General features: G+C 40.0%; 1 protein-coding gene and 1 long non-coding RNA gene across 2 annotated transcripts in view; one reads left to right on the top strand and one right to left on the bottom strand.

Annotated features, from left to right (window-relative positions):
• LOC144204563 (uncharacterized) overlaps positions 1–17,547 on the bottom strand; it is a 29,245-nt gene extending 11,698 nt beyond the window's left edge. Inside the window, exons 1-4 of the long non-coding RNA XR_013327910.1 lie at positions 17,530–17,547; positions 9,072–9,170; positions 5,797–5,901; positions 1,911–2,038 (exon numbers count right to left, since the gene is read on the bottom strand). This is a non-coding gene — a long non-coding RNA (uncharacterized LOC144204563). The remainder of the gene's footprint in view (positions 1–1,910; positions 2,039–5,796; positions 5,902–9,071; positions 9,171–17,529) is intronic.
• Positions 17,548–18,748: 1,201 nt separating this feature from the next.
• On the top strand, positions 18,749–19,844 carry sox21b (SRY-box transcription factor 21b). Its single transcript, XM_077728755.1, has 2 exons — positions 18,749–18,896; positions 19,010–19,844. Exon 2 carries the CDS (start codon positions 19,032–19,034, stop codon positions 19,815–19,817), a length of 786 nt encoding a protein of 261 aa, XP_077584881.1. The 5' UTR covers positions 18,749–18,896; positions 19,010–19,031; the 3' UTR covers positions 19,818–19,844.
• Positions 19,845–22,507: the final 2,663 nt, after the last annotated feature.

The raw sequence follows: 22,507 nt of genomic DNA, 5'->3' as shown, positions 1-22,507 counted from the left end.
TTGTAGGTAATGGTAGTGAAATTAGGTTTGAATGTGATGGGTTTTAGAGAGTTGTTGTTTTTTTGTGTTTGTTGGAAGTAAATTAGGGTATTTGGAGAATGTTATGGGTTGGATTTCAGTCAAAATTGGATCCGAATTTTTGTATGGGAGCAGCGTAAGGGTTAAAACATTTTAGTTCAAAACCAAATTGTTTGGAAATTCTTTTCTAATTCATTCAGTTTGTTAGTTTTTAAATGTAGCTATTTTTTTTTAAATTGCATGTTTATTCATCTAATTTTTGTATTTCTCGATATTTCATCATTCAAACACACCGTTAGGGATAATGAATGAACCATAATATTTGAATTTTGATGCCTGAATATAACAATTTTAACAGATTTCCCTCAATGCCTTCGTTGGACTTTTTTCAAGCCGAATTTAGGGTGCAAAACTTCGACTTCAGATCGCCTTATTTCGCAAAAGAACCGTTTAACATACCTTAAGACCGAGTCGTTTCCACGATGAAAACACGACTCCTAAAACTCATGTTTCCTTGATCATCTTTGTAGAATCCCTTGTATTTTGCTATTATAGGCCCGATCATTTAACTTTAATCAACGACGGCATCTCCAGGTAGAACGATAGTCACTAAACTAAAGTGAAATCTGTTCTGCTCCTTTAAACCACTGACCGGCGGGGCATAGCCAATATGTGGGCTAATCCATCCTCATGTCTACTATAGCACGGGATGCTTATGGAGGCATATTTGCTTAGGGCAGCCATGCAAATTATTACTTACTGCCCTGTAAGCTGATAACACAAATGAGATCCCCATTAAAGTTGAACAATGTATGTAAAAAAAATGAGATGTGGCGAGCGATAGCTTAAGTCGAGACGCCGCTAAAATATGCTCGCCTCGTGCTGGCAAACTTCAAAAGTGGAGAGATGTTTATCCCCGGGATTGGAAGCTTCATAATAGCAATCTTTTGCACGCAGAGACGGGTTGCCAGGTAGAGGGGAGCGCCACGCGTCTTTATGAATGGAAATCATTACTGGGAGCGGGAAGCGTACTACCACGGACCACTAATAAGTTACAACTTTTCAATTGGGGGGCTGCTGAAAGTTTTTAAGTGCGATTTGTGGACATTGGCATAGTTGAACGGTGTTTTTTTTGGGAATGAAAGTCTGGGTGATTTGATCCCGACACCTGATGGGCCCTGGGGATCACAGGGGGGGTTTGACACCGCCGCGTGGCGCCACCTTCGCTGGCCTTTTGCCGCTTATCTGATGAGGCGCTTTAATTTATGTGCCAAACAAGTCGCGCACATGCTCGCTGGATTTTAACGCTTTCACTGCCTTGGATTCATTTTAAAAGGGAGGTCACGTTTTGGGCCGGTCTTGACCATTGAAGCCATATTGGTCGTCAAACAAAGCGTTTACCGTATTTTATCAAATTTTACCGAATTTAGGTCGCAATTTTTTGGGTATTTGGATGGGCCTGCGACTCATTATGTTTCAATTTTTTTCATTTATTTTTTAGGCTATAGTTATCCAAAAACTGCCAATATGTGACATTAACAGGTGCCTATTTTGTCCGTCATCACCTATTTTAGTGGAACTTTAATGTAAGATGTAGCATAACATATCATATATTTTCTTGCGTATTAGAAAAAAAACTTTTAAAAAATCAATAAAATTCACAATAAATTAATATGACTGTAAAATAAAAGTGAATAGATGCCACATGGGTGAAAAATGTCAAATTTACCGTATTTACTCGCATATAAGCCTCCCCTGCGTATAAGCCGCACCCTTAGAATTCCCTTAAAAATTGTTGATTTGTAAAATTTCTCTTATATAAGACTCCCCTAATTCACAATTTCCACTTACTATATATTTCTCTTTCACTGGCCAGTACAACTTATACTCACGTGCATCCACAGGAAGCGCTTTGATGCTTATCGAACCCCTGTCCGAGTCCCTTTTCCCTCTCCCGTGCGGTCGGTCAGTGCTTTTTTCGGCCCCCCTCCTCCGGACCGCTGACTTTTAGCGCCGGGTGCTGAAAGAGATGAGGGTAGAAACACAAAGGCAAATTAAGGGGAGCAAAACAGCCGGCATTGTCCCATTGTGCGGGGTCACAAATCGCCGAGTAAAAGCAACACAGCGGTGGTTGAAATGTATTCGCCTCTATCCCGTTGACCCCCGGCCGTCCCCCCTTTATGCGGGGGCTCCCCTTCGCCTCTCTTTATATTCATTAGATTCATTATGAGCCACAAAGGATTGCCAACAAAACAGCTTGTGATTTTTAGTTGAATTTGGAAGCCTGCGGGGAAATTAAAGTAGGTGACTATCACTGAGGGAGGGGGGGTCTTTGACACATCTGAAGCTTTCAGTGATGCTAATAGCCAAGCGTAACCAAAATACACAGAAGCTGACCTCAAACAGATTGCGGGGGTTCACAATCATTAGTTTGCAAATGAAGCGAGAGTACACGAGTTCAATGACGGAATCAAGCCACTCTCCACCTTTTGATTAGTGTTTGTCGACTCCCCCTTTTCCCGCCCACCAGCGCGATGCCGCAAATTAATAAAAGCAGACACGGCGACAGCCTCTTTCGTCTCTCGGCACCTGTTAAACAAATACACTTAAGGCGGCGGGATTGGCAATGCAATGGCGGGCGTGCCGAAAATTGCTGTAAAATCTTCATTTAGACGACGTCCCCCGGGCCCGCTCATTACTCTAGACTTACGTAGCATTAGTTCTGCTCGGTAAATGCGCCGCGCAAAATTCCACCTCCTTCAAATATGAAGGGGTGTGATAAAAAGGCGATGAGAGATTCTCGCGTTTTTAGGATTGCGGAAAGGGGGATTTGTTAATTGCGGTAAGTTTTGTGGCCCATCAAGGAGAATTAGACGCCACCTTCGGATGTTTACTTTGAAAAGATGCTCACGGAGGTCAAAGTTTGTTAAAGCCTATAACACTATTGCAACAATTTTGCTATTTGTGCCGCAAAACGTTGGGGGTTGAACGGAGGGATGAGTGCTAAAAGTACAACTAGAATCACTGATTAATACTTTTAACATCTCCAATGGAAACGGGTAGCAAAAATGACAATTTTGCGACTACATGAAATTGGTGTGTGCTTTAAGACAATAAAAGCAGGAATATAGAGACCCTGTATTGCATTGGACGGAAAACATACTTAAAAGATGCATCCATTATTATCACCTCGCTCAAAAATCATATTTTCTCGCATATAAGCTGCGTATAAGCCCTTAAAACTGTTGAATTTTACTATTTATCTCGCATAAAATCCCCTAATTAAAAAATATCACCTCCATATTCATGGTTTTAAGTACAACCAGGAAGTTTTTTTCTTGAATATCATTCATAGATGTCAAAATAAAAAAGTTTGATCTGTTTATCATTGCTCTATTTCAAAATAAATGACCATAATGTATTGCATTATGGAGTATGATTAATGCGCATATAAGCCCTGGATTCAGTCATTTTTTTTAGCCAACACTCTGAACTCAACATTTTCTGTCAACGAATTATATCATTATATATCATAACAAAAACTATTTAGGTATTTCTTATTAAATAGAAAAATCCATTATCCGCTACAAACCCAAGTCCACAGATCTCCCTTCAAAATAAAAACGAAAAACAGTCAGTCAAAAGCAATCGCACAGCCTAAACAGAGCGAAACATGCTACAAGTGGCATCCCCCCCCCCAAAAAAGTCCCCCCCCCCCCCCCCCCCAAGAGTAAGGAGGGGGGTCTCCTTGTGGCAATTCCCCCCATCGAGTTTGTGTGTTTCACTGGCCAATCTGTTTTGTTCTGCGTCCTTTTCAATTTGTTTACATTTGGCCCCTGGCAGAGAGGACAGTCTATTGATTTATTGTCCCTGTTTCCTGTGAGCGGCGTTCAGAGAGCAAAGACCCCCCCAGCCCCCCCATACCAACCTCCCACCCATCTTCTACATTGTTTCCCCAGATGCTGGCCTCTGCTACAAGATGGGAAAAAGTAAAAGGGGGGCGTCATAAGGACCCCACAAGAGAGGTGGCCACAATGTAGCCCGGTGTGAATAGCAAACTGGGGGGGACGTTTAACTCCCACGGGGGGTGTTGCGTTTTTTTTTGGGTGGGGGGGCTTCTCCCCTTATATCTCTAACGTCGTTTGTATTCACATTTTGTGACATCTCCTTCCACCTTAGATTGATATTCCTAAAGCACCTGTCGGGAATTCCGCAAAAAAAAAATATATAAAAAAGATCATTTCAGAAGTTGAAGCGCTTTTGTCAAGGCGGCTTTAGCCCGGGCCTTCGCTTAAAAGATAAACAATTTCCTATGAATATACGGCTCGGGTTCTACTATCTAACCCAAAAAATCTAGCCTATTGTAGTCCATTAAAAGAAATCCTCCCCCGTGGCGAGCGTTTTTACCGCTTTCAAGTAGATAAATACCTTCCAATCGGGGATAAGGATACGTTTGGACAAAACTGCATTAAAGAGTAATGTTTGTCACTCGCTTGGATATAGAAATAAATAAATAAAAACTTCAGTTTTCTCTTTTTCGGTCGTTTTTTGCTACTGCAAATGGATAGCCATTGCAATAATGCGTAAAGCTGATTGCCCACAGGTTAGCCGTCCTCTTTTCCAATCTATGACAGCAATATGGGAGGACATACGCTAGCCACGGTCACTCTATATATGGAAATCTCTGTCTTGGGGGCGAAATACAATCAAATGAAATAAATAAAAAGGAGTTGAGATTGGCATTTTAACCCTACCGCCCTCCTGGAAATATGTTTCAGTCCGATACATTATACGGCGGCGAATTATTTATCGGGGACGATACAAGCTTGATATTTCCCCCCTCCTCGCCAAAATAATGAGATGTTGAGGTGGCAGCTGGAACGTTCCGGTCTGGCGAGCAGCGTCTATGAATGGCGGGAAATGAAGTAAATATGGCGGCCCACGGGAAGCGACAAGAGCGGAATGAGAACCAGACTTACGCTTTGGTGGCACCGGACGTTGTGGTTTCGTTTTTTTTTTTTTTTTTTTTGGGGCCTTTTGTCGTGGCCATCGCTTTTGGAAATCTTGAAATGCTTTAATGCATGATATTAAAGTGGCAGGTGGAATACTGCATGTTTGCTACTGGGAAATATGAATCTGTTTTATCAATGGTTAGAAGGGGACTATTTTTAAAATCTGGAATCTTGGGGAAAGTTGGCGTGAAAAGCTTTAAAGCGAAACCTTTTAAGATTGTATTTTTTTCTTACAAAAAAAAGGTAGGACAAGTTTGGACGGACAAAAGTATCAAATCGACAACTGTATTTTTTCGAATATAAGCCACCTTGGTTATTATAAGCCTTAAAATTGGCTTAAAATCGTAGAAATTGTAAATTTCCCTCGTATAAGCCGCCCAATGATTCCCAATTTCCACCTTTAGATTCATAGTTTTAACTGCAATACCGTATTTTCTGGCATATTAGCTGCCAGTGTATAAGCCATACTCTTAAAATTGCCTTAAAATCATTAAAGTTGAAAATTTCTCTCGTATAAGCCTCCCCCTGATTCAAAATTTTAACCTCCATATTCATGGTTTTAATAGGTTTTAATATGTTACTTTGAAGGGAAAATCTTAAGAAAAATCTACACAAATGGTATTTCTGAGATACTTATCTGAACCAAAAACATGGTCCGTTGGACTGCACATTTTTTGGTTGAATATATAAATATATAAAATAGGAAATAAGTTTATCTTGACGAGAAACTGATGCTTTTCATTGACAGAAATGACAATTTTCTTACCAGATGTTGAAGATGTTGTAGCAGCCATATTGCTTCTGCAGTCGAAATATCTCGATTCTTTCGATGGTTCATGTTACTGCAACAGTTGTCACTTTCGAACAAGAACTAGAATGAAAAAAAAAAGTCACATGAGAAGTGCTGACATTGTAAACACTACGAAGACATGTATCAAGGCTACTCGCAATCAGAGTATATTTAACTACAGTAAGATGGAGGCGCCCTGAGTGAGCAATGGCAGTTTTTTGTGCGTTTTTTCATGTTTTTTGGAAGTTTTTTTTCTTGAATTCCATTCACAGACGTCAAAATACATTTTGTTTAGCGTTTTATGAGTTTATCTTTTCTCTATTTTGAAAGAAATTAACATATCAGCCACATTGTCTTGCGTTATGTGAATATCAAGTCAAATTTATGCGCATATAAGCCTCAATGTAGTCATTTTTTTGTAGCTACAAATACAGCTTTTATGCGAAAAAAATAGTTTTTGAGCCTTAATTTGTCGTTCTGAGGAGTTTTATAAATCTTAATTCAACCTCTCAAATGAAAATATATTTTTTACATTTTTTCCGTGCTCCTTAAATGAATACAGAAAAAAATCTCCAAAAATATAACATTTGTAAGGTGTATCTAGTTATTTTTACTTTAATTCAACTTGTTGACAGAATTAGGCAAATCAAGTGACTAGAAAAGAAAAAAAAACAAAACCAAAACAAAACCAAACCCCCCCAAAAAAGTGTGGGTCTCCCCAGTGTACCTCGCCAACCTCCTCCCTCCCTCCCTCCCTCCCCACGCCAAAGTCTTTTGTTTTGTTGTATTTCATCCTCTCCGAACATCCCGTCCCTTTTCAGGGCCTCCTTTGTTCTTGGTGAAGGGGTCTTTTATTTAGGGAGAGAGAAGAAAAAAAACACACAAAAAACGCTCCCATCTCAGAACTAGCGCTTTTTTTTTTTTGCCTTGATGCAGATCTTCATTAATCTAAAGGGGGGCCGCCGCGGGCTCTCGGGCAGCCTGACGTTTTGATGGGAATTGAATTTGATAGCGTATTGTGACTCGCAACGAGGCCCACAATAGCCCGTCTTCCTTTCTGTTGTCCGCTCACAATCGGAGAGACCCAATTAAATAATTTGCGACAACAAAGGCCAACAAAAGAGGCCTCCGCCATTTGCATTCTACCTATTTCTGGATCATGTTAATTAATCGGAGGTCGGAAAAAAAACCACCGGGGGGAAAAATGCGTGATGACGAACGGCGTGCTAAATCAACTCCGAACAATGAGACGATTCCCACCCGAGAGTTGGAGATGATTAAGGAGGACTTTTAATTTATCATTTCAATATTTGGGCAGCCGCTACATTATTCCTTGAAGGCCATAATCGGAATTTAAAAGTAAAAATACATGGAAATGTGAGCATTTCCTATTCATTTCACCACTTTCAAAGTAAAAAAAGTTTGAATTATTTTGAAAATATTATTTCACTGTTGCTAATCAATGACATAATGCATTCAGAAGAGTCTAATAAAGAAAAAATATGATTTAAAAAGCCATATAAACCCATCAAATGAGCCACATATAGCTCCCGAGCCATAAATTATGATTTAAAAAGCCATATACGCCCAAAAAAAGAGCCACATATCGCTCCCGAGCCATAGGTTCCCTACCCCATGCACTACAGCATCAGATATAATTTACAAATTGTTTTTTAAACGAATTTCTGAAATAATTGGAGGCTGAAAAGACATTAAATTGAAGTTAAAGTCACCTGCTCAATAAATGACAAAAGCCAAGCAAATTGTGCATTGTGTCATCGCTTTTTTTGACGCAATATGTCATGTCGGGGTCTTTTTTTTCCTCTATTCTCACAAGTGTGTGGCCGATAAACGGTGATGGGACCCATATGGGCCCGTCAGCGGACCACTGGTGGGCTGGCCAGGCCAGTCCAGCTGCCATAATTGAAAGAAATGAGGCATGGAAGTGACACATTAGCAAGGTCCCTTGAGAAATACTATGCACACACACACACACACACACATACACGAATGGGCAGTGTTACTATTTACACACATCCACTCAATCTGGTTGGGAGTGCAAAGACTTCTGCGTCTGAATGGTACACAAAGGATTATTTGGATAGGAGAGTAATCACCTATTATTTTGAATGGCTGTTATATAATAGTCTGGGCTTTATATGGTAGCTGGAAATTTGGATTAGAATGTAAAAATGAACGGGAATAGGAAATAATAAGGAAGTTTTCAGTTTTTGTTGTTGTATAAAGTAGGTGTTTGCCAATATTTCAGTTTTAATCCATTGAGTTTTAAAGAAATAAGAGCATCTATACTCTGTGTCAAAGTGGAGGCCCGGGGGCCAAATCTGGCCCGCCACATCATTTTGTGTGGCCCGGGAAAGAAAATTATGAGTGCTGGATTTCTGTTTTAGTATCAAATTAAATTGAAGAGTATAGATGTATATTAAATTCACTGATTTTTGCCCTTTTAATTGAATAATTGTCATTTTTTAATCATTTTTTTCTGAGTTCTTAGTTCAAAAATCATTTTGTAAAATCTAGAAAAATCCATTTATAAAAATAAAAAATATATAAATATTATATCAAACCAACCCCTTATGTACGGTTTCTCTTTTTAAGTAAAAAAATAAATTCCATTATTTAATAATTATGAAAATAAATCTTCAGTTTTTCTTTTAAATTCATATTAACAATAAATAATATTTAATTTGGGGACAAATAATTAATTGGACGTCAGTGGAACTAAAAACTAACAACTCCAAAAATTAAAATCTGGCCAATTTTTGTGCCAAAACGGTTATCAGCGAACACAATCGTCAGATAGTGTGGGGTTAATGGCGGCAGCCTCGTCAGTCAGATCAGAAGCAGCCCCCGCTAAAGTGGGGGTGTCGTTGAAGACAAACTGCCCCCCGCGGTGAGTTAATCAGCCCTTTGCTCTGCTAGCGCTGCCGTTTATTCGCCGTTTATCCTGGCGCTCGGAGCCCCCCGGGGGGGGCGGCTGTCTACCAGCCAGCACCTGCAGTTTCCCCGATGCTTGATTTAGAGCGGCGCACGCCAGATCGCGCTAGACGGCGACCAGAACTTATTTGCAGTCTGATGAGAGCCACTGCCATTGGTCTAAAGCAGAGATAGGCAAACTACGGCCCGCGGGCCACATACGGCCCCTTTAGGCTTTTTAATCTGGCCCACAAAAAAAGGATTTTAGATTTGAAGTGACTCAAATTCAAAGTTGTGAATGATTTGAACTACCTTACCTGATCAAGTTCCTTTGGATTCCCATTTGAGCTGCCAGCCAGGTTGTTGCCAGGTCGGTTGTTTGCACGCTCTGCAGCCAAAATGCCGGGGTTCAATACCTTGGGGAAAAATATACAATTAAAATAAAGTTTACGCAAAAAAAATCTGGTTTAGAACTAGTATATGGCCAAACTTAGTATTTTTGAGCAATATTATATATTTTTTTGCGATAAAAACTTATGGATCATATAAATTTTATGTTTTTTTTTTTTTTTTTTTTCTTACCTGAAGTTTAATTCAAGAGTTTTTTTTAGTTTAGAAGACTTTAATATGTTCAATAATTTTGTGTTTTGGGCTTTAAAATACAATGTAAATAAATGTTAGTGTTTCCTTACTAACTAAATGTAATCAATACAAAAACAGTCCATTTTAGAACAACTATTGTCATTATAAATGTCAATTTAGCCCCACAGTTAACAAAATGATTATATTCTCACTACCACAACTCCTCCTATGCTTACTTTCTATAAAAACTCACACCAATTGACATGAAACTTGACTATCATTCAATTGCTAAGATACTTTACGGCACATATTGCAACCAAGTTGTTTCCAAACATTCTAAAGCATGTTATGATGTAAAGTATGTTATTACCAATCCCTAAGTTTTCTATTTAGTAGCCCATTTTTAACATAAAAAACACAAACTCCTCCATTTTGACCCTGAAAAGCTCCATATAAAGTCCACTTACCCTTATAAGTGGACTTTATATAGAGCTGTTAGCATCCATTTTTCTTTTATAAATATATAAAAGCCATTTACTAATAATCTTTCTCCAATAGGTTCAACTTTTTTTGGGGGGGTATTTTTTTTCCGCCTATTTCCAACATTCTAACCCAAGGTCCATTTCCCAATGATGCTGTAGTTTGCCACAAATCCATGAAAGGAGAATTTATCATGATGGAAAAAAAGAACGTACAGTAAAGAATAGAAAAGCGACGTGCATAATAGGTCGTCTTTTCTCTCGGAGAGCTTTCCTTTCTTCCGACAACCTTCCTCTCTAAGCCATCGTAGCTCGGATCGCCGTTAAATGCGTCCGCGGGTCCTGAAAGAGGCTTTTAATTTGAAGTGTATCTCAAACAAAAAGACAGACCAACTGAGGCTGCGCTGACTCAATGTTTATAACCTTGCCATTGAACAATTTAAGAATGTCGAGTAAATGAATGACGCGGGCGGGCGGCCCTTTCTTTATAAATAAAACGCAGCCTGAAAAACCTCATTTGCATTCATTATGGAGTTGAGTCCGCCAATGCTAAAGTGATGTACTACCGTTGCTTTTGTGGGATGTTTTTTTGAATAAATCGCCACTCCAGCCTTCTCATTGTAACTCGTAGCGGGTGAGCTGGTGTTTTTTTGTCTATCTGAAAAGTAGCATGCTTTTAAATGGAAAGGACGTAGAATAGGATTGTATTATTTTTGATTGATTTACAGAAGCTTTTTAGATATGCATCTCTCCAAGATGAATACACACTAACGATGAGATGCAAAGATTTTTTTGGAGGAGGTGTCGAAACCAGTCTAAGCACCCTTTTACAACCCCCCCTTATTTGCTAGCCGGTGACCAAGCGTCAGCTGATAAATGAGCCTTTTGAATAGATGGCAAGCTGGAGGAAAAAGAGATAATCCCGGATAATGTGGACACAGTTTTCATTTCTTGTCACCCAATTAAACCGCAATTATCCCGAGTGCAGGAGAGGAGAAAAGTGGAAAGAATGGCTAAAGAATGGAAGAGCCAGGGCTCCCCGGGACCCTCTCTAGCAGACACATTAGCCCAGATTCGCTCCGTTCTCGATAAAAGAGAGCCCCCTTTTCTTGCACTTGGCAGGGCGCAGTGAGAGGGAGGCCAGCTGCAACCTGGGGCTGCGCAAAAGAATGTTTGCACCGTTTAAAATGTCCGGAAAAAAGGGGAAAAGGGGAAAAAAGGGGTGCCGTATGCATACAGGTTTGATCCGTGTAGATTTTGCACTGTATTATCATGCTAATGTATAAAACGTATTGTCGGTGAGAACAAAAAGGTGTATATTTGGTGAAACCTTTTGCCAAAAGATGACTGCTCGGTGTACGAATCGGCGGAGCGGAGCACGCGGGGGTTCAAAAAGTGGAGTACAATGGTCGCGGTTGGAGTTAAAAGTGCTTGGAAAAAGGGTTTAAGGACAGCCGTGGAGTTCACAAATAGTAGGATTAAAAGACACTGATGGGAAACAAATGGATTGTGGTTGGGAATGATTCTTTTTGGTGGATTTTGGTTGGGTGTTTGTGTCCAATCAATGATGAAGGGGGAATGGCGTTGGATTGGATGTCTTTTGCCTGGTAGCGAAGGAGTTAAAAACAAACATCTGTCCAATTGGATGTGGGTCGTAAGTGTGCAAAATAGGGGCATTTTTACGATCAGTCTACTTATCTTCGTATGTTATAATGAGTTTTTTTTAACTGTTATGTAAGTCAGTTTTTGACATTTTAGCTGGGAATGAACATTTAAGTTGGTGTGTGATTCTTTTTTAAAGAATTGTAATCGTAGTTGATGAATTGTTTCAAAATATGATCGATTCTATTCGAGCTAGTTATTAATATATTTGAGATAAAAATGTTTGAGCCTCTTTAAAATCTCTTAAGAAATTATTCATTCATTTTCTGAACTGCTTCATCCTTATTAGAGTTGTGGAGGGGTGCTGGAGTCTATCTCAGCTGATTTTGGGTCAGAGGCGTGGGCACTCTGATTTGGTGGCCAGCCAATCACAGGATTTGAACCCAGAACCCCAGAGCTGTGAGACTGACATGCTAAACACTCAAAAAAGTAAATAGTACATTTTCTTTTTAAATAAGAAATTAATTCCTCAATTAATCAGGGAAGTCTTAATACGACTTTCCCTATACACCATTTTATTTGGAAGGAGAATAATTTCCTAAAAGATGCTTATTTTTTTCCGAGAATTGTTAGTCTGTCTTGGGTGTCCTTCCCGTGGCACAAAATCTAACAAGTGAATTAATGTCTTTTGTAATTACAGGTCCTTTTCGCAATTATCACTCTGGACAATTTATGGATCAGGCCTATTGATTTCACTTGACTCTTGCCAGCATTTAATTTCTAACGGAGGAGATACTTTCCTATGGGATGTAAACGGCCCTCTCGGGACTGATGGGTCATTGGGGGGCGGGGGTTGGGTCTTATATTTATCCCACATCTCCCAAAAGGGTGACGCAACACTCGTCTGGGTATCCAACCATGACTTGGATATTGACTGGCACCAAAAACAACGAAAAGTACAAAACCGGAAAGTATTTTTTTACCATTACTTGGATATTGACTTGCACCAAAAACAACGAAAAGTACAAATCCGGAAAGTATTTTTTTACCATTACTTTGATATTGACTTGCACCAAAAACAACGAAAAGTACAAATCCGGAAAGCATTTTTTTACCATTACTTGGATATTGACTTGCACCCAAAACAACGAAAAGTACAAATCCGGAAAGTATTTTTTTACCATTACTTGGATATTGACTTGCACCAAAAACAACGAAAAGTACAAATCCGGAAAGTATTTTTTTACCATGACTTGGATATTGACTTGCACTAAAAACAACGAAAAGTACAAACCAGGGAAGCATTTTTTTTTACTGCATTTATCCTCTAACGGGTACTTTGAAGTATAATTTTGAGCGGGAATGAGATAAACCAAATTGAAGGGGAATAAACAGATGACTTGAAATTATTAGACAAACATCTTAACGTACGTTAAAGGCTAGACAGACGCGGGATTGGTCGTGTTGCTGACGATAGCCAGGGTGACGTTTGATCGATACATGCCCCCCCGCCACCAGTCGTTCTTATACTGGCTTGAGTAATGGCCGGAATGAGGCGAGCCACTGCGGACAAGTTGGAATGACTTTATCCGTACAGACGCTGTGTTCATCAAAATAATGAAATGGCCGACCACCCCTCCAATGCTCGTTCTCCTATGGCAAAAGAGTTTATGCTGACAAGACACTTGCCCTTTCATTGATCCAAGTGTCGTATAGAAATATGCGTGTGGCATTCATTCGTTCTCAACAGGATAAACGGATTTGTTGTGATGGGTCGCAGCGTGAAAAACATTTGTTTGCTATTTAAAGGCGGCATAGTAGTCGAGTTCAAACCATTTATTTTCGGTAAACCGGAATAACAAATTGATTTGCCTTATCTCCACGTGCCTTGCGATTGGCTGGCTACTGATTCAAGATGTCCCCCGCCTGGTACTCATAGTTAGCTGGGATGAGCTCCAGCACCCCCTGCAATACTTCAGATAATGAAAGAATGAACTATTTTCATGACTGTATTGCTACTAAATTCTAGCATGGTCAGAGTTAAATTCTTACCATATTAGATCGAGAAGAAATCTGTTCAAGGTTCAAAATACCATACATTTGTTTATTAAAGTTTACATTTCAGGGCCAATGACGGCACTAGAAGTCTATAACTGCCATTCTAAATAGATGCGACGTCTAACCCGGGTCAATGGCAACCATTGTGCCAAGAAATAAAGTCTTACATTGACGACTATTGAGATATTCTAGCGTAGCATGAAAACAGCTTTAAACACGACAAATTAAAGTTTCAGCTATAAGAAACGACTGCAAAGCAACCTCGTGGTATACAATGAGTATAATTACAGTACACGAGCAAAACAAAGGCAGCACTAAAGCGAGTTAACATAATTCAGACTGCTTATTGAAAATTGCGTTCCGTTACGTTACGTCGACACGAGTCCGAGTCAAGGTTACATTTATGATTAAATGATCTCCTCTATTCACCCGTGTACTAATTTAAGCTCTTCACTCTTTCTTTTAGCATAGATGAGCATTCTTAACCCCCGAACCGCCTAAAATGCAAAGTTTCAACCCCTAAAAAACCCTCCACAGATTCAGTTTTTCCATAGCCCATTCAACGTCGGCGAAATTGGAAAGGTCGAAGGTGTCTAATAAGCTGACAACTTCCACACGGCGCGTACACAAGGACGCAGAAGCCAAGAGCGGCGCGTGACGCCGCGCCACCGCGCCGCCACGGGTTCAAGGAGATTGGATCGGGTTTTGTTTGCGCCGCCGCCTCGATTCAGCCTCCACATAAAAGAAGAGGAGAGTCTTTGTAGGGTTTGCGGGAAAGGAAAAAGCCTTAGTGCATCACTTTTCTGTGATCCCGCCCCCCCAAGCTGAAACTGTACGTTCAATCTATGGGATGTGTGGCACAAGCAGGTCTTTTCTTTAGCCCCCCCTCCCCTATCGGACCCGGCGTGATGACTTCGGTAGACCTGCGGTGATAAAAAAGATGATAGGAAAACGTCTCGCTATCAGGTGGCGGCGCTGGTAATTACAACTCTCTATTTAGCGCTTCACGCCGATGCCGTGGTGATAAGACGGGCTGAATATAATGAGGAAGAAAAGGGCCGGTGATAATGTATCTACTAAATGCTTCCAAATAGTCTATCGAGGGAAAATTCAAAGCCTGCAGGGGGAATTGATCTCTACCAAGGATACACTACATTAGGGGTCGGGGAGCTTTTTTTTTTGAAAGAGAGCTGTAAATAATTCTTATTTTTAAATGTTATTCTTTGAGAGGCATACTCATAATTTAAAAGTTGAAATATATGAAAATGTGCGATTTTTTTTGTCATTTTACTACTTTTAAAGTATAAAAAGTTTCGGAATTATTTTGACAGGATAGTTATGATGTTGCTAATCAATGAATGTTAATGAGTATCAATGAGTATCAATGAGTTTCAATGAGTTTCAATGAGTTTCAATGAGTTTCAATGAGTATCAATGAGTATCAATGAGTATCAATGAATATCAATGAGAGAATGGATGCAGAATAATTTAAGTCAAGATATATGAAAATATGCATTTTTTTTGTCATTTTACTACATTTAAAGTACATAAGTCTCTAAATACTTTTAATAGCATTGTTACACTGTTGTTAATCAATGAGATCAATGAGTATCAATGAGATAATGGATGCAGAAGAATTTAGAAGCCAAAATAAATGAAAATGTGCACATTTTGTCATTTTACTACTTTTAAAGTACAAAAAGTCTCTAAATACTTTTAATAGCATTGTTACACTGTTGCTAATCAATGAATATCAATGAGATCAATGAGTATCAATAAGAGAATAGATGCAAAAGAAAAAAATCAATGCCACAGTGCCAACATGACGTTCCTATTGGTGCGTTCGTGTCTCGGCTCTCTCGGTTTCCATATTTTACCTTAGAGCCATAAGCACCCATCAAAAGAGCCACATTTGGCTCTCGAGCCATTGATTCCCTACCCCTGCACTACATCTACCCGGCGGGCCTTAGAAAAAAAAAAACAACCAATAAAAAGATGGACTTTCCGGCGATATCTGTTGGCTATTATTTTCTTTTTTGGCGGAGACATTCAAGCGAAGTGAGATTACATTGAAAAGGTTGACAAGCGACGGTTTGAAGCCGGAAAAAAAAGGTCTTATCGAGCCGTTCAAAGTTTGTCGGCTCAGCTACGGCGTGAAGAAAAAAAAAAGGGTCGATCAATCCTCTTTAGCGCCGCATCACAAGCAAAAAAACGACAGCGGCTCGGTCCTCGGGGCCATTTTTCGCTACATCGTCGTATGGGATCATGACCACCATCCGTCGTATTTGCGCTAATGTGATTAAGTTAATACTGCGGTCTATGAGGGGATTATTTCCTCCGTTTCTCCTGATATGCGTCATTTTCGGAGTAAATATTTTGGTGCTTCACCAAAATAATTCCCACGTAGACAAAGACGTGAAAGTCTGCCCTGGGGTGTAATAAAAACTGTATAATTAGAATGATTAAAATTAAAAAAAAAAAGAGCTGCACAACTAATTTGGCGCACGTTGAATTACGTTCAATCGCATAAGGCAACTATTCAAAATAGGTCACATATGGAAATGTGAACTTTTATTCATAAGGGGCGGGTTAACAAGTAAAAGTTGATATTGTCTTGTAAATCCTGTGGTAGTTAGACCAAATGGTTTGTAATCTGTATGGTGTCATCTTTAAATAGCAAACCATTGACGTGCTTAAACTGTTTGTCATTAGCTCTTTTATCAAAGACTCACTTAAGATAAGATTCTGGAGCTAATAGGATGTACTGCTGACTAATTGACTGTCAATACCGATCAAGCCATAAAGAGAGAGGAAACCTTTTGTCAGATTTTTTGTATGGCTTTTTTTGAGGTAGGAAGGAAAAATATTACCAATGTTCCTATTTTATTTCATCAAATAACTGCTTTATTTATGGGATGATTATCTTGGCTAAGTATAGAAATGGCCCAAATGTTCTAAACAATGGTAAAGCATTAAAAAATGCCTTTTAAATCTGATATAAAATTGAGACGGAAATTAAATGCGATGATAAATAAAAAAAACGCTACAAAAATTAAATCATATTATCAAAAGGTCCATTTTTTAATCAAAAGGAGCTATTTTATTTTTACACATCTGATTTTGTGAGTGATTAAAGCTTTGCTTACAACCAGGACAAGATTAAATAAGATAATATAATAGAAAAAAAGCCATTTACAGAAGGAATTAATTAAAAAAGTGAAATATTTACCATGTTAACACTAGCAAAATAAAGTTATTTCTCATTGGCATGATTCCACCTCTATTTTACAGTGCTGAATACCGCACTATTTTTCTTTTTTTTTTAAAGGGGTAGTAGGGGGGTATTTTTTAAAGAGTGACAGGAGAGTTAAATGTGTGTGATCTCTCCCCAAAGGCTTCTTGTTACTGCCGTCTCCTTCCATTTCTTTGCATGCTGTTTTCTTCCTTTCTAAAAAAGACCCTCCGAACCCCGAACCCCCCCTTCCCCAAGTCTCATTCAAACCTTATCGGGCTCCGTGTGCTCTGAGGTGGTGCCGTCGTCTCAGATGCAGGAGCCATGCCGGTATAATTCTCTCCCCCCCCCCCCCTTTGCGCTTACTAACTCATCTTGAATTATTGAAGTGTTATTTCCGGCCTGACAACAAGGGCTTGGAAGGATGGAAGACTGCAGGTCCGTCTTTGTTATTTATTATTGTCGATTTTAACTGGAAATTTTAGTTGATTTAGCTGACAAGTGTGTGTAACGTAGAAGTATTGAGTCATTTTGTAAGAAAAATATGGTAGACATAGCCTTATAATATTAAAGAAGGGTAAAATTAGGATTTTCTTTTAATTGGAGGATTCTAAGGGATGTTATTTATAATAAAATAGATAAATAAACTGCATTTTTTTAGTGAGTATTAGAATTTAGGGTGAAGAAACAAGTGATAAGCTGTTTTTATCATACATTAATTTTTTTTTACCTGTTTTGTTGTGATTTTTAAAGGAAATAGAGCAAAGAAATGTGGGAATTTATGTGTGTGTGTGTGTGTGTGTGTGTGTGTTTTTGACTCACCTGCACTTTTTCCGACATGATCTTCATTTACAGGAAAAGCTGTTGAGAGAAAAGAATAGCTTTCATGATCTAATTTGGATTAAATGACAAAGCCGGATCCGCCTACAAACACTTCTAATGACGTATTCCGATAATAAATGTAATATTCAACTCCTAGCACCTATGAATTTCATTAGCACATTTATGTAAATACTCCACCTGCAGCCATAACTGGTCTTTTTACATTGTTCAAGCATTCTGTTCATCCTTTATGATTTCTTTTATTGTTGTAGATCCAAAACAATGACGAGTAGAGAGAAAGGTACAGTATAAGGAGAACAAACCACTCCAAACAACAATTTACTCTTCGAGTCCAAGCTGATAAGTGGAATAATTGCAAAGTTGTGAATCGACTGGCTGCCCTTGGGAGGGTCTTTTGAAGTGAAAAGAGGGGAAAATGGGCTCGGGTTGGGGTAGAGGAGGGGGTGCTGGTGGTAAGAGGAAAGTAATTAATTTCACCGGGCGCGATTAGAAACACTTGAGACCTCCTCAGCGGCTCAATATTGTCGCCAAATATGCCCGTATTAAACATTTATGGGGCACTTATTTAGCTTTATGGCTGCCATTGACAGTAGTAGACGTCCAGTTTGATTTACTGGGAGTTTTGGATAGCTATGGTTTACAAACCAGTGAAAATGGGAGGTCTTGCTGGGACTAAATTTGAAATGAATTGGATGTGTAAAGCAGGCAATAAAATACATTGCAAAATGAATTTACAGTGTTGATAAGGGTCATAAGTAGAGTATATTTTATTTTTTTGTACTCATTTTGATTTATTAATATTGTACTGGATAAAAATTGTATGCTTCATTAAAAATATATATACAAGTTATAATGTATAGGAATAAAAATGCATGGTTAAAATTGAAAACTGGACCAGAATTTGGAGAAAAATGTTGACCCAAAGTGTGCAAAATGCACTACTGTGAAGTGTTTATGGGGTTTAGTTTTTATTTTTAACTACAAAGAGAGTTGAGAACTAGATTTTAGTTATAATTGCTTCTAATGCTCATTATCCAAATTGAAAAGATACAGTGGTGGCAACACTATACACATATTTATCATCTCTATTCAATATTGGAAGATGGATATGTAGAGAAGGGGGGGCGGGGCAGTAATGCGCATGCGCTATTGGGCACTTTCACTACCTGCCACACATGCAGTATTTCACACGGGGCCACGGAGACTTGTCATCCACTTGCGTGCGCGCTGCCGCTGACGGTGGACGACGCGGCGAGGATGAATAGGAGAAGAGCGCACTTTTAAGGACTTGTCTATTTCTTTTTTTCCCCTATCATCACCGTCAGGATGAAGAATTAAAGTGGCAAGTAAGTATAGACGGCAACTCGTGACGCGCGCGTTGGAGCGAGCGAGCGAGCGAAAAAAAAGCGAGCGAGCGCGTTTTGTTAACGCGCGTTCGTTCATTCTTTCTTCCGTACAGAACAAGCGAACAAACGCCAAGTATGTCTAAACCGATGGATCACGTCAAACGCCCAATGAACGCCTTCATGGTGTGGTCCCGAGCTCAACGACGAAAGATGGCTCAGGAGAACCCCAAAATGCATAACTCGGAGATCAGCAAGCGTCTGGGTGCCGAGTGGAAACTTCTTAGCGAGTCCGAGAAACGGCCCTTCATCGACGAGGCCAAACGACTCCGGGCCATGCACATGAAGGAACACCCCGACTACAAGTACCGGCCCCGGAGGAAGCCCAAAACACTGATGAAAAAGGACAAATTTTCCTTCCCGGTGCCCTACAACCTCGGGGAGCACGAAGCGCTCAAAGTTGGAGGCGGACTCTCGGTCGGGACTCTGCCCGAGAGCATCCTCGGCAACCCGGACAAAGCGGCAGCAGCTGCCGCTGCCGCTGCGGCTCGGGTCTTCTTCAACCCGGCCATGTCCACGAACCCTTACTCCTTTTTCGACTTGGGCTCCAAGATGAGCGATCTCTCGCCGCATTCCTTCCCTTACGGCTCTCCGCTGGGCTACCCCCCGAGCGCCGCAGCGGCTGCAGCCGCCGCTGCGGGGGCCTTTGCCGGGAGTGGTGGTGCCGGTGTGGGCGGTGTGGGCGCCGGGACGCACACGCACACCCACTCGCACCCTTCCCCGGGGAACCCCGGCTATGTGATCCCATGCAACTGCACGGCGTGGCCCTCCAGTGGGCTACAACCGCCACTCGCGTACATCTTACTACCCGGGATGGGGAAACCTCAGCTCGAACCCTATCCGGCTTATGCGGCAGCGTTATGATCAGCGCAAAAAAAAAAAAAAATCTGCAAAAAAGCTGCAAAAAATGCCGCAAACGTCACGCTGACTTGTGCATGCGCCAACTTCCATGTGTGCATATATGACGGTAAAACGGATGAACGAATGAACGCCAAACTTTTGCCAACAACCCACCCACTATATTTGCACCTGTTGGAGCGGGGACTCCATCATGGATTGTCGCATCTTCCGGACGATATTGACACAAAAAAAATGTACAAAAACTAAAAAAAAAAAAAACGGTTTATTTAGTGGTTGATGGGAGCCGGGCAAACATCTCACTAGCGTTATGTGTACATTTAGAACAAGGGGTGGGGAATTAATTTCACAATTGTGGGAGGACAAAAAATGTAAACCCACAAAAAACTACCGATTGTGAAATTGTAGACGTCCCATCCATTTGAACTGGGAAAGCGGACAGCAATCATCTTCCGCCAGTTTGAAAGGATTCGACGTCGACCACCGTGAGTGGCAGATAAGTGTTAAACAATTCATTATTATTATTTTAATGTTGTTTTTACTCCAATTCTCTGGCGACCGTGGACCAAACACGGCCCCCGGGCCTGGTATTCCCCACCTTTCCCCCGATTTAGAGTTTTTAAACCCTTTTTCTAGATGTCTGTATTTATTGTTTTAGTGGAATCTATGGTGAGCAAATAAAAAGGACAAGACTGTATTTGCAAATGAGAGGTTTTAAGACCATGTATTTATTTACCATTACATTGAAAAATCTAAATTACTACTTTTTAAACATCCACCCATATTTTTTATCGATATTTAAAAAAAAAAACACTACTGGAATTTATGTTTTCTGTTTTTTCTGTGGTTTTCACCTGTTGAAAAACGGACTACGCTAATAATCCTGATCACAAATTACATTTAAAAACCGAATTGGATCTAAATACATGCACCCCATAATCTGAATTAAATGGGACATGCGCGGATAAACGTGTTGTCAACTGTTTTTGTGTGACTGTGGACCCCCGAACCCGCCTCCCCCCCTCCCAGATTCCGATTAATTCATAAGGATCGCGGTTATGCAAAACTAATTTGGACAGTCCAGGGATAATTATCTCCGTCACGGTTAATTAAACCTTTTGTGTGTTTACGACACTAGTGGAACTTCCCTTTTTTTTTGGGTAGGTGGGTTTCGGAAGGGGGTGACGGGGTTGCCCACCACCCAGAATTATCCACCCACGCAAAGTGTGTGTTTAGAAACATTTTGGGGATTTTTTTTGTGTTATTTGGCTGATACTGATCCAATTCATTTTTGACTAAGAATGAACCATTGCTGCCAGCCCTTCCAGTTAAAAACAAATGGACATCTATACGTATTCGTTAAGGGTTGAAGAGATTAAAATACATTAGTTACGATTTTTGGGGGGGATTTATTTCTGCGTCTCGACTTTAAAAAAAAAAAAAATCTTATTTGGCTTCTACTGATATCCAATCCATTTTTGACAGAAAAGTGAACCATCTCTGCCAACCCTCCCAGTCAAAAACAGATTGGACATCCATCCATCTTAGTCAAGGATTAAAGTGATTAAAAATCATTAGCTACATTTTTTTTAAATGATTTATTTCTGCGTCTAGCCTTTCTCTAAAAAAGTATTAGCTGCTACTGCATTTTTGACTAAAAGTGAACAATCACTGCCAACCCTCCCAGTCAAAAACAAATTGGACATCCATCTTCATCAAGGATTAAAGTGATTAAAATACATTAGTTCCGTTTATTTTTTTAATGATTTATTTCTGCGTCTATCCTTTTCCTATTTTTTTTCCTAATTTGGCTGTTACCGAAATCCACTCCATTTTCTGCCAAAAAAGTGAACCACCTCTACCTTTAATTAAAACACATTAGTTAAGTTTTTAACAATAATTTATTTCTACCATCTATCCTTTATCTAAAATGTTATCTTCCAAGACAGGCCCCTTATTTTTTGTCCCCCTTCTTCTACTGTGGGAGCGTTTAGACGGTTCGAGGAGGTTTTGTTTGCGCACAAAACGCGGGTTGGGAGTTTTTTTTGTGCGAGCGCTGTTTGTTGAAGTGCAGCTCGGAGAAAAGCGGGCGCTCTGGTTCATTGTGATGAAAGCAATCAGTGGTATTTGGAAAACTGTTAGCATTGTGCACTTCTTCTGTGTCCATTGTGCTTCATTTCTTTTCACAAGGTTTTTTTTTCCTTTTTTTTTTGGGCCCCCACTCCCCTTTATACCGCCCTCCTCCCCTCACTACTCTCTCTCTCTCTCAAGCGATCCAGCTGGACGGAGTGAATAGCGGTGCAATGTGTACACGCTTTGTCCCCGGCAGCCCTTCAAGTAGCCCACGTTGAATAGAGTGAGTTGACACTGCATGACAGTGAAACAACATAATAAAAAATACATGAGCGCGTGAATAGGAGCGGCCGCATAAATAAATAAAATGGGTGGCCAAAAAAAAAAAAAAAAAAGTAGAGAAACAGAGTGAAATTAGATGCCGAGGCCTAAACAAAAAGATATTTAACGGCAGATTAGCATGAGAATGCCATCGAGCCAAGCAGAACAATTGATGAATGGGTTTAGCGGCCAAGAAAGAAATGGACTAAATGCCTTTTGAATGGACGGTTCTGTGTTTTCGCTGTTCGCCATTGGGCCCCGATGGGGAAAGGTGGAAGAGAGAGAGAGAGAGAGATGCTACT

The sequence above is a fragment of the Stigmatopora nigra genome, chromosome 11 (genome assembly GCF_051989575.1).
Source record: "Stigmatopora nigra isolate UIUO_SnigA chromosome 11, RoL_Snig_1.1, whole genome shotgun sequence".
NCBI classification, from domain to species: domain Eukaryota; kingdom Metazoa; phylum Chordata; class Actinopteri; order Syngnathiformes; family Syngnathidae; genus Stigmatopora; species Stigmatopora nigra.
This window is presented reverse-complemented; position numbering and strand designations above follow the sequence as displayed.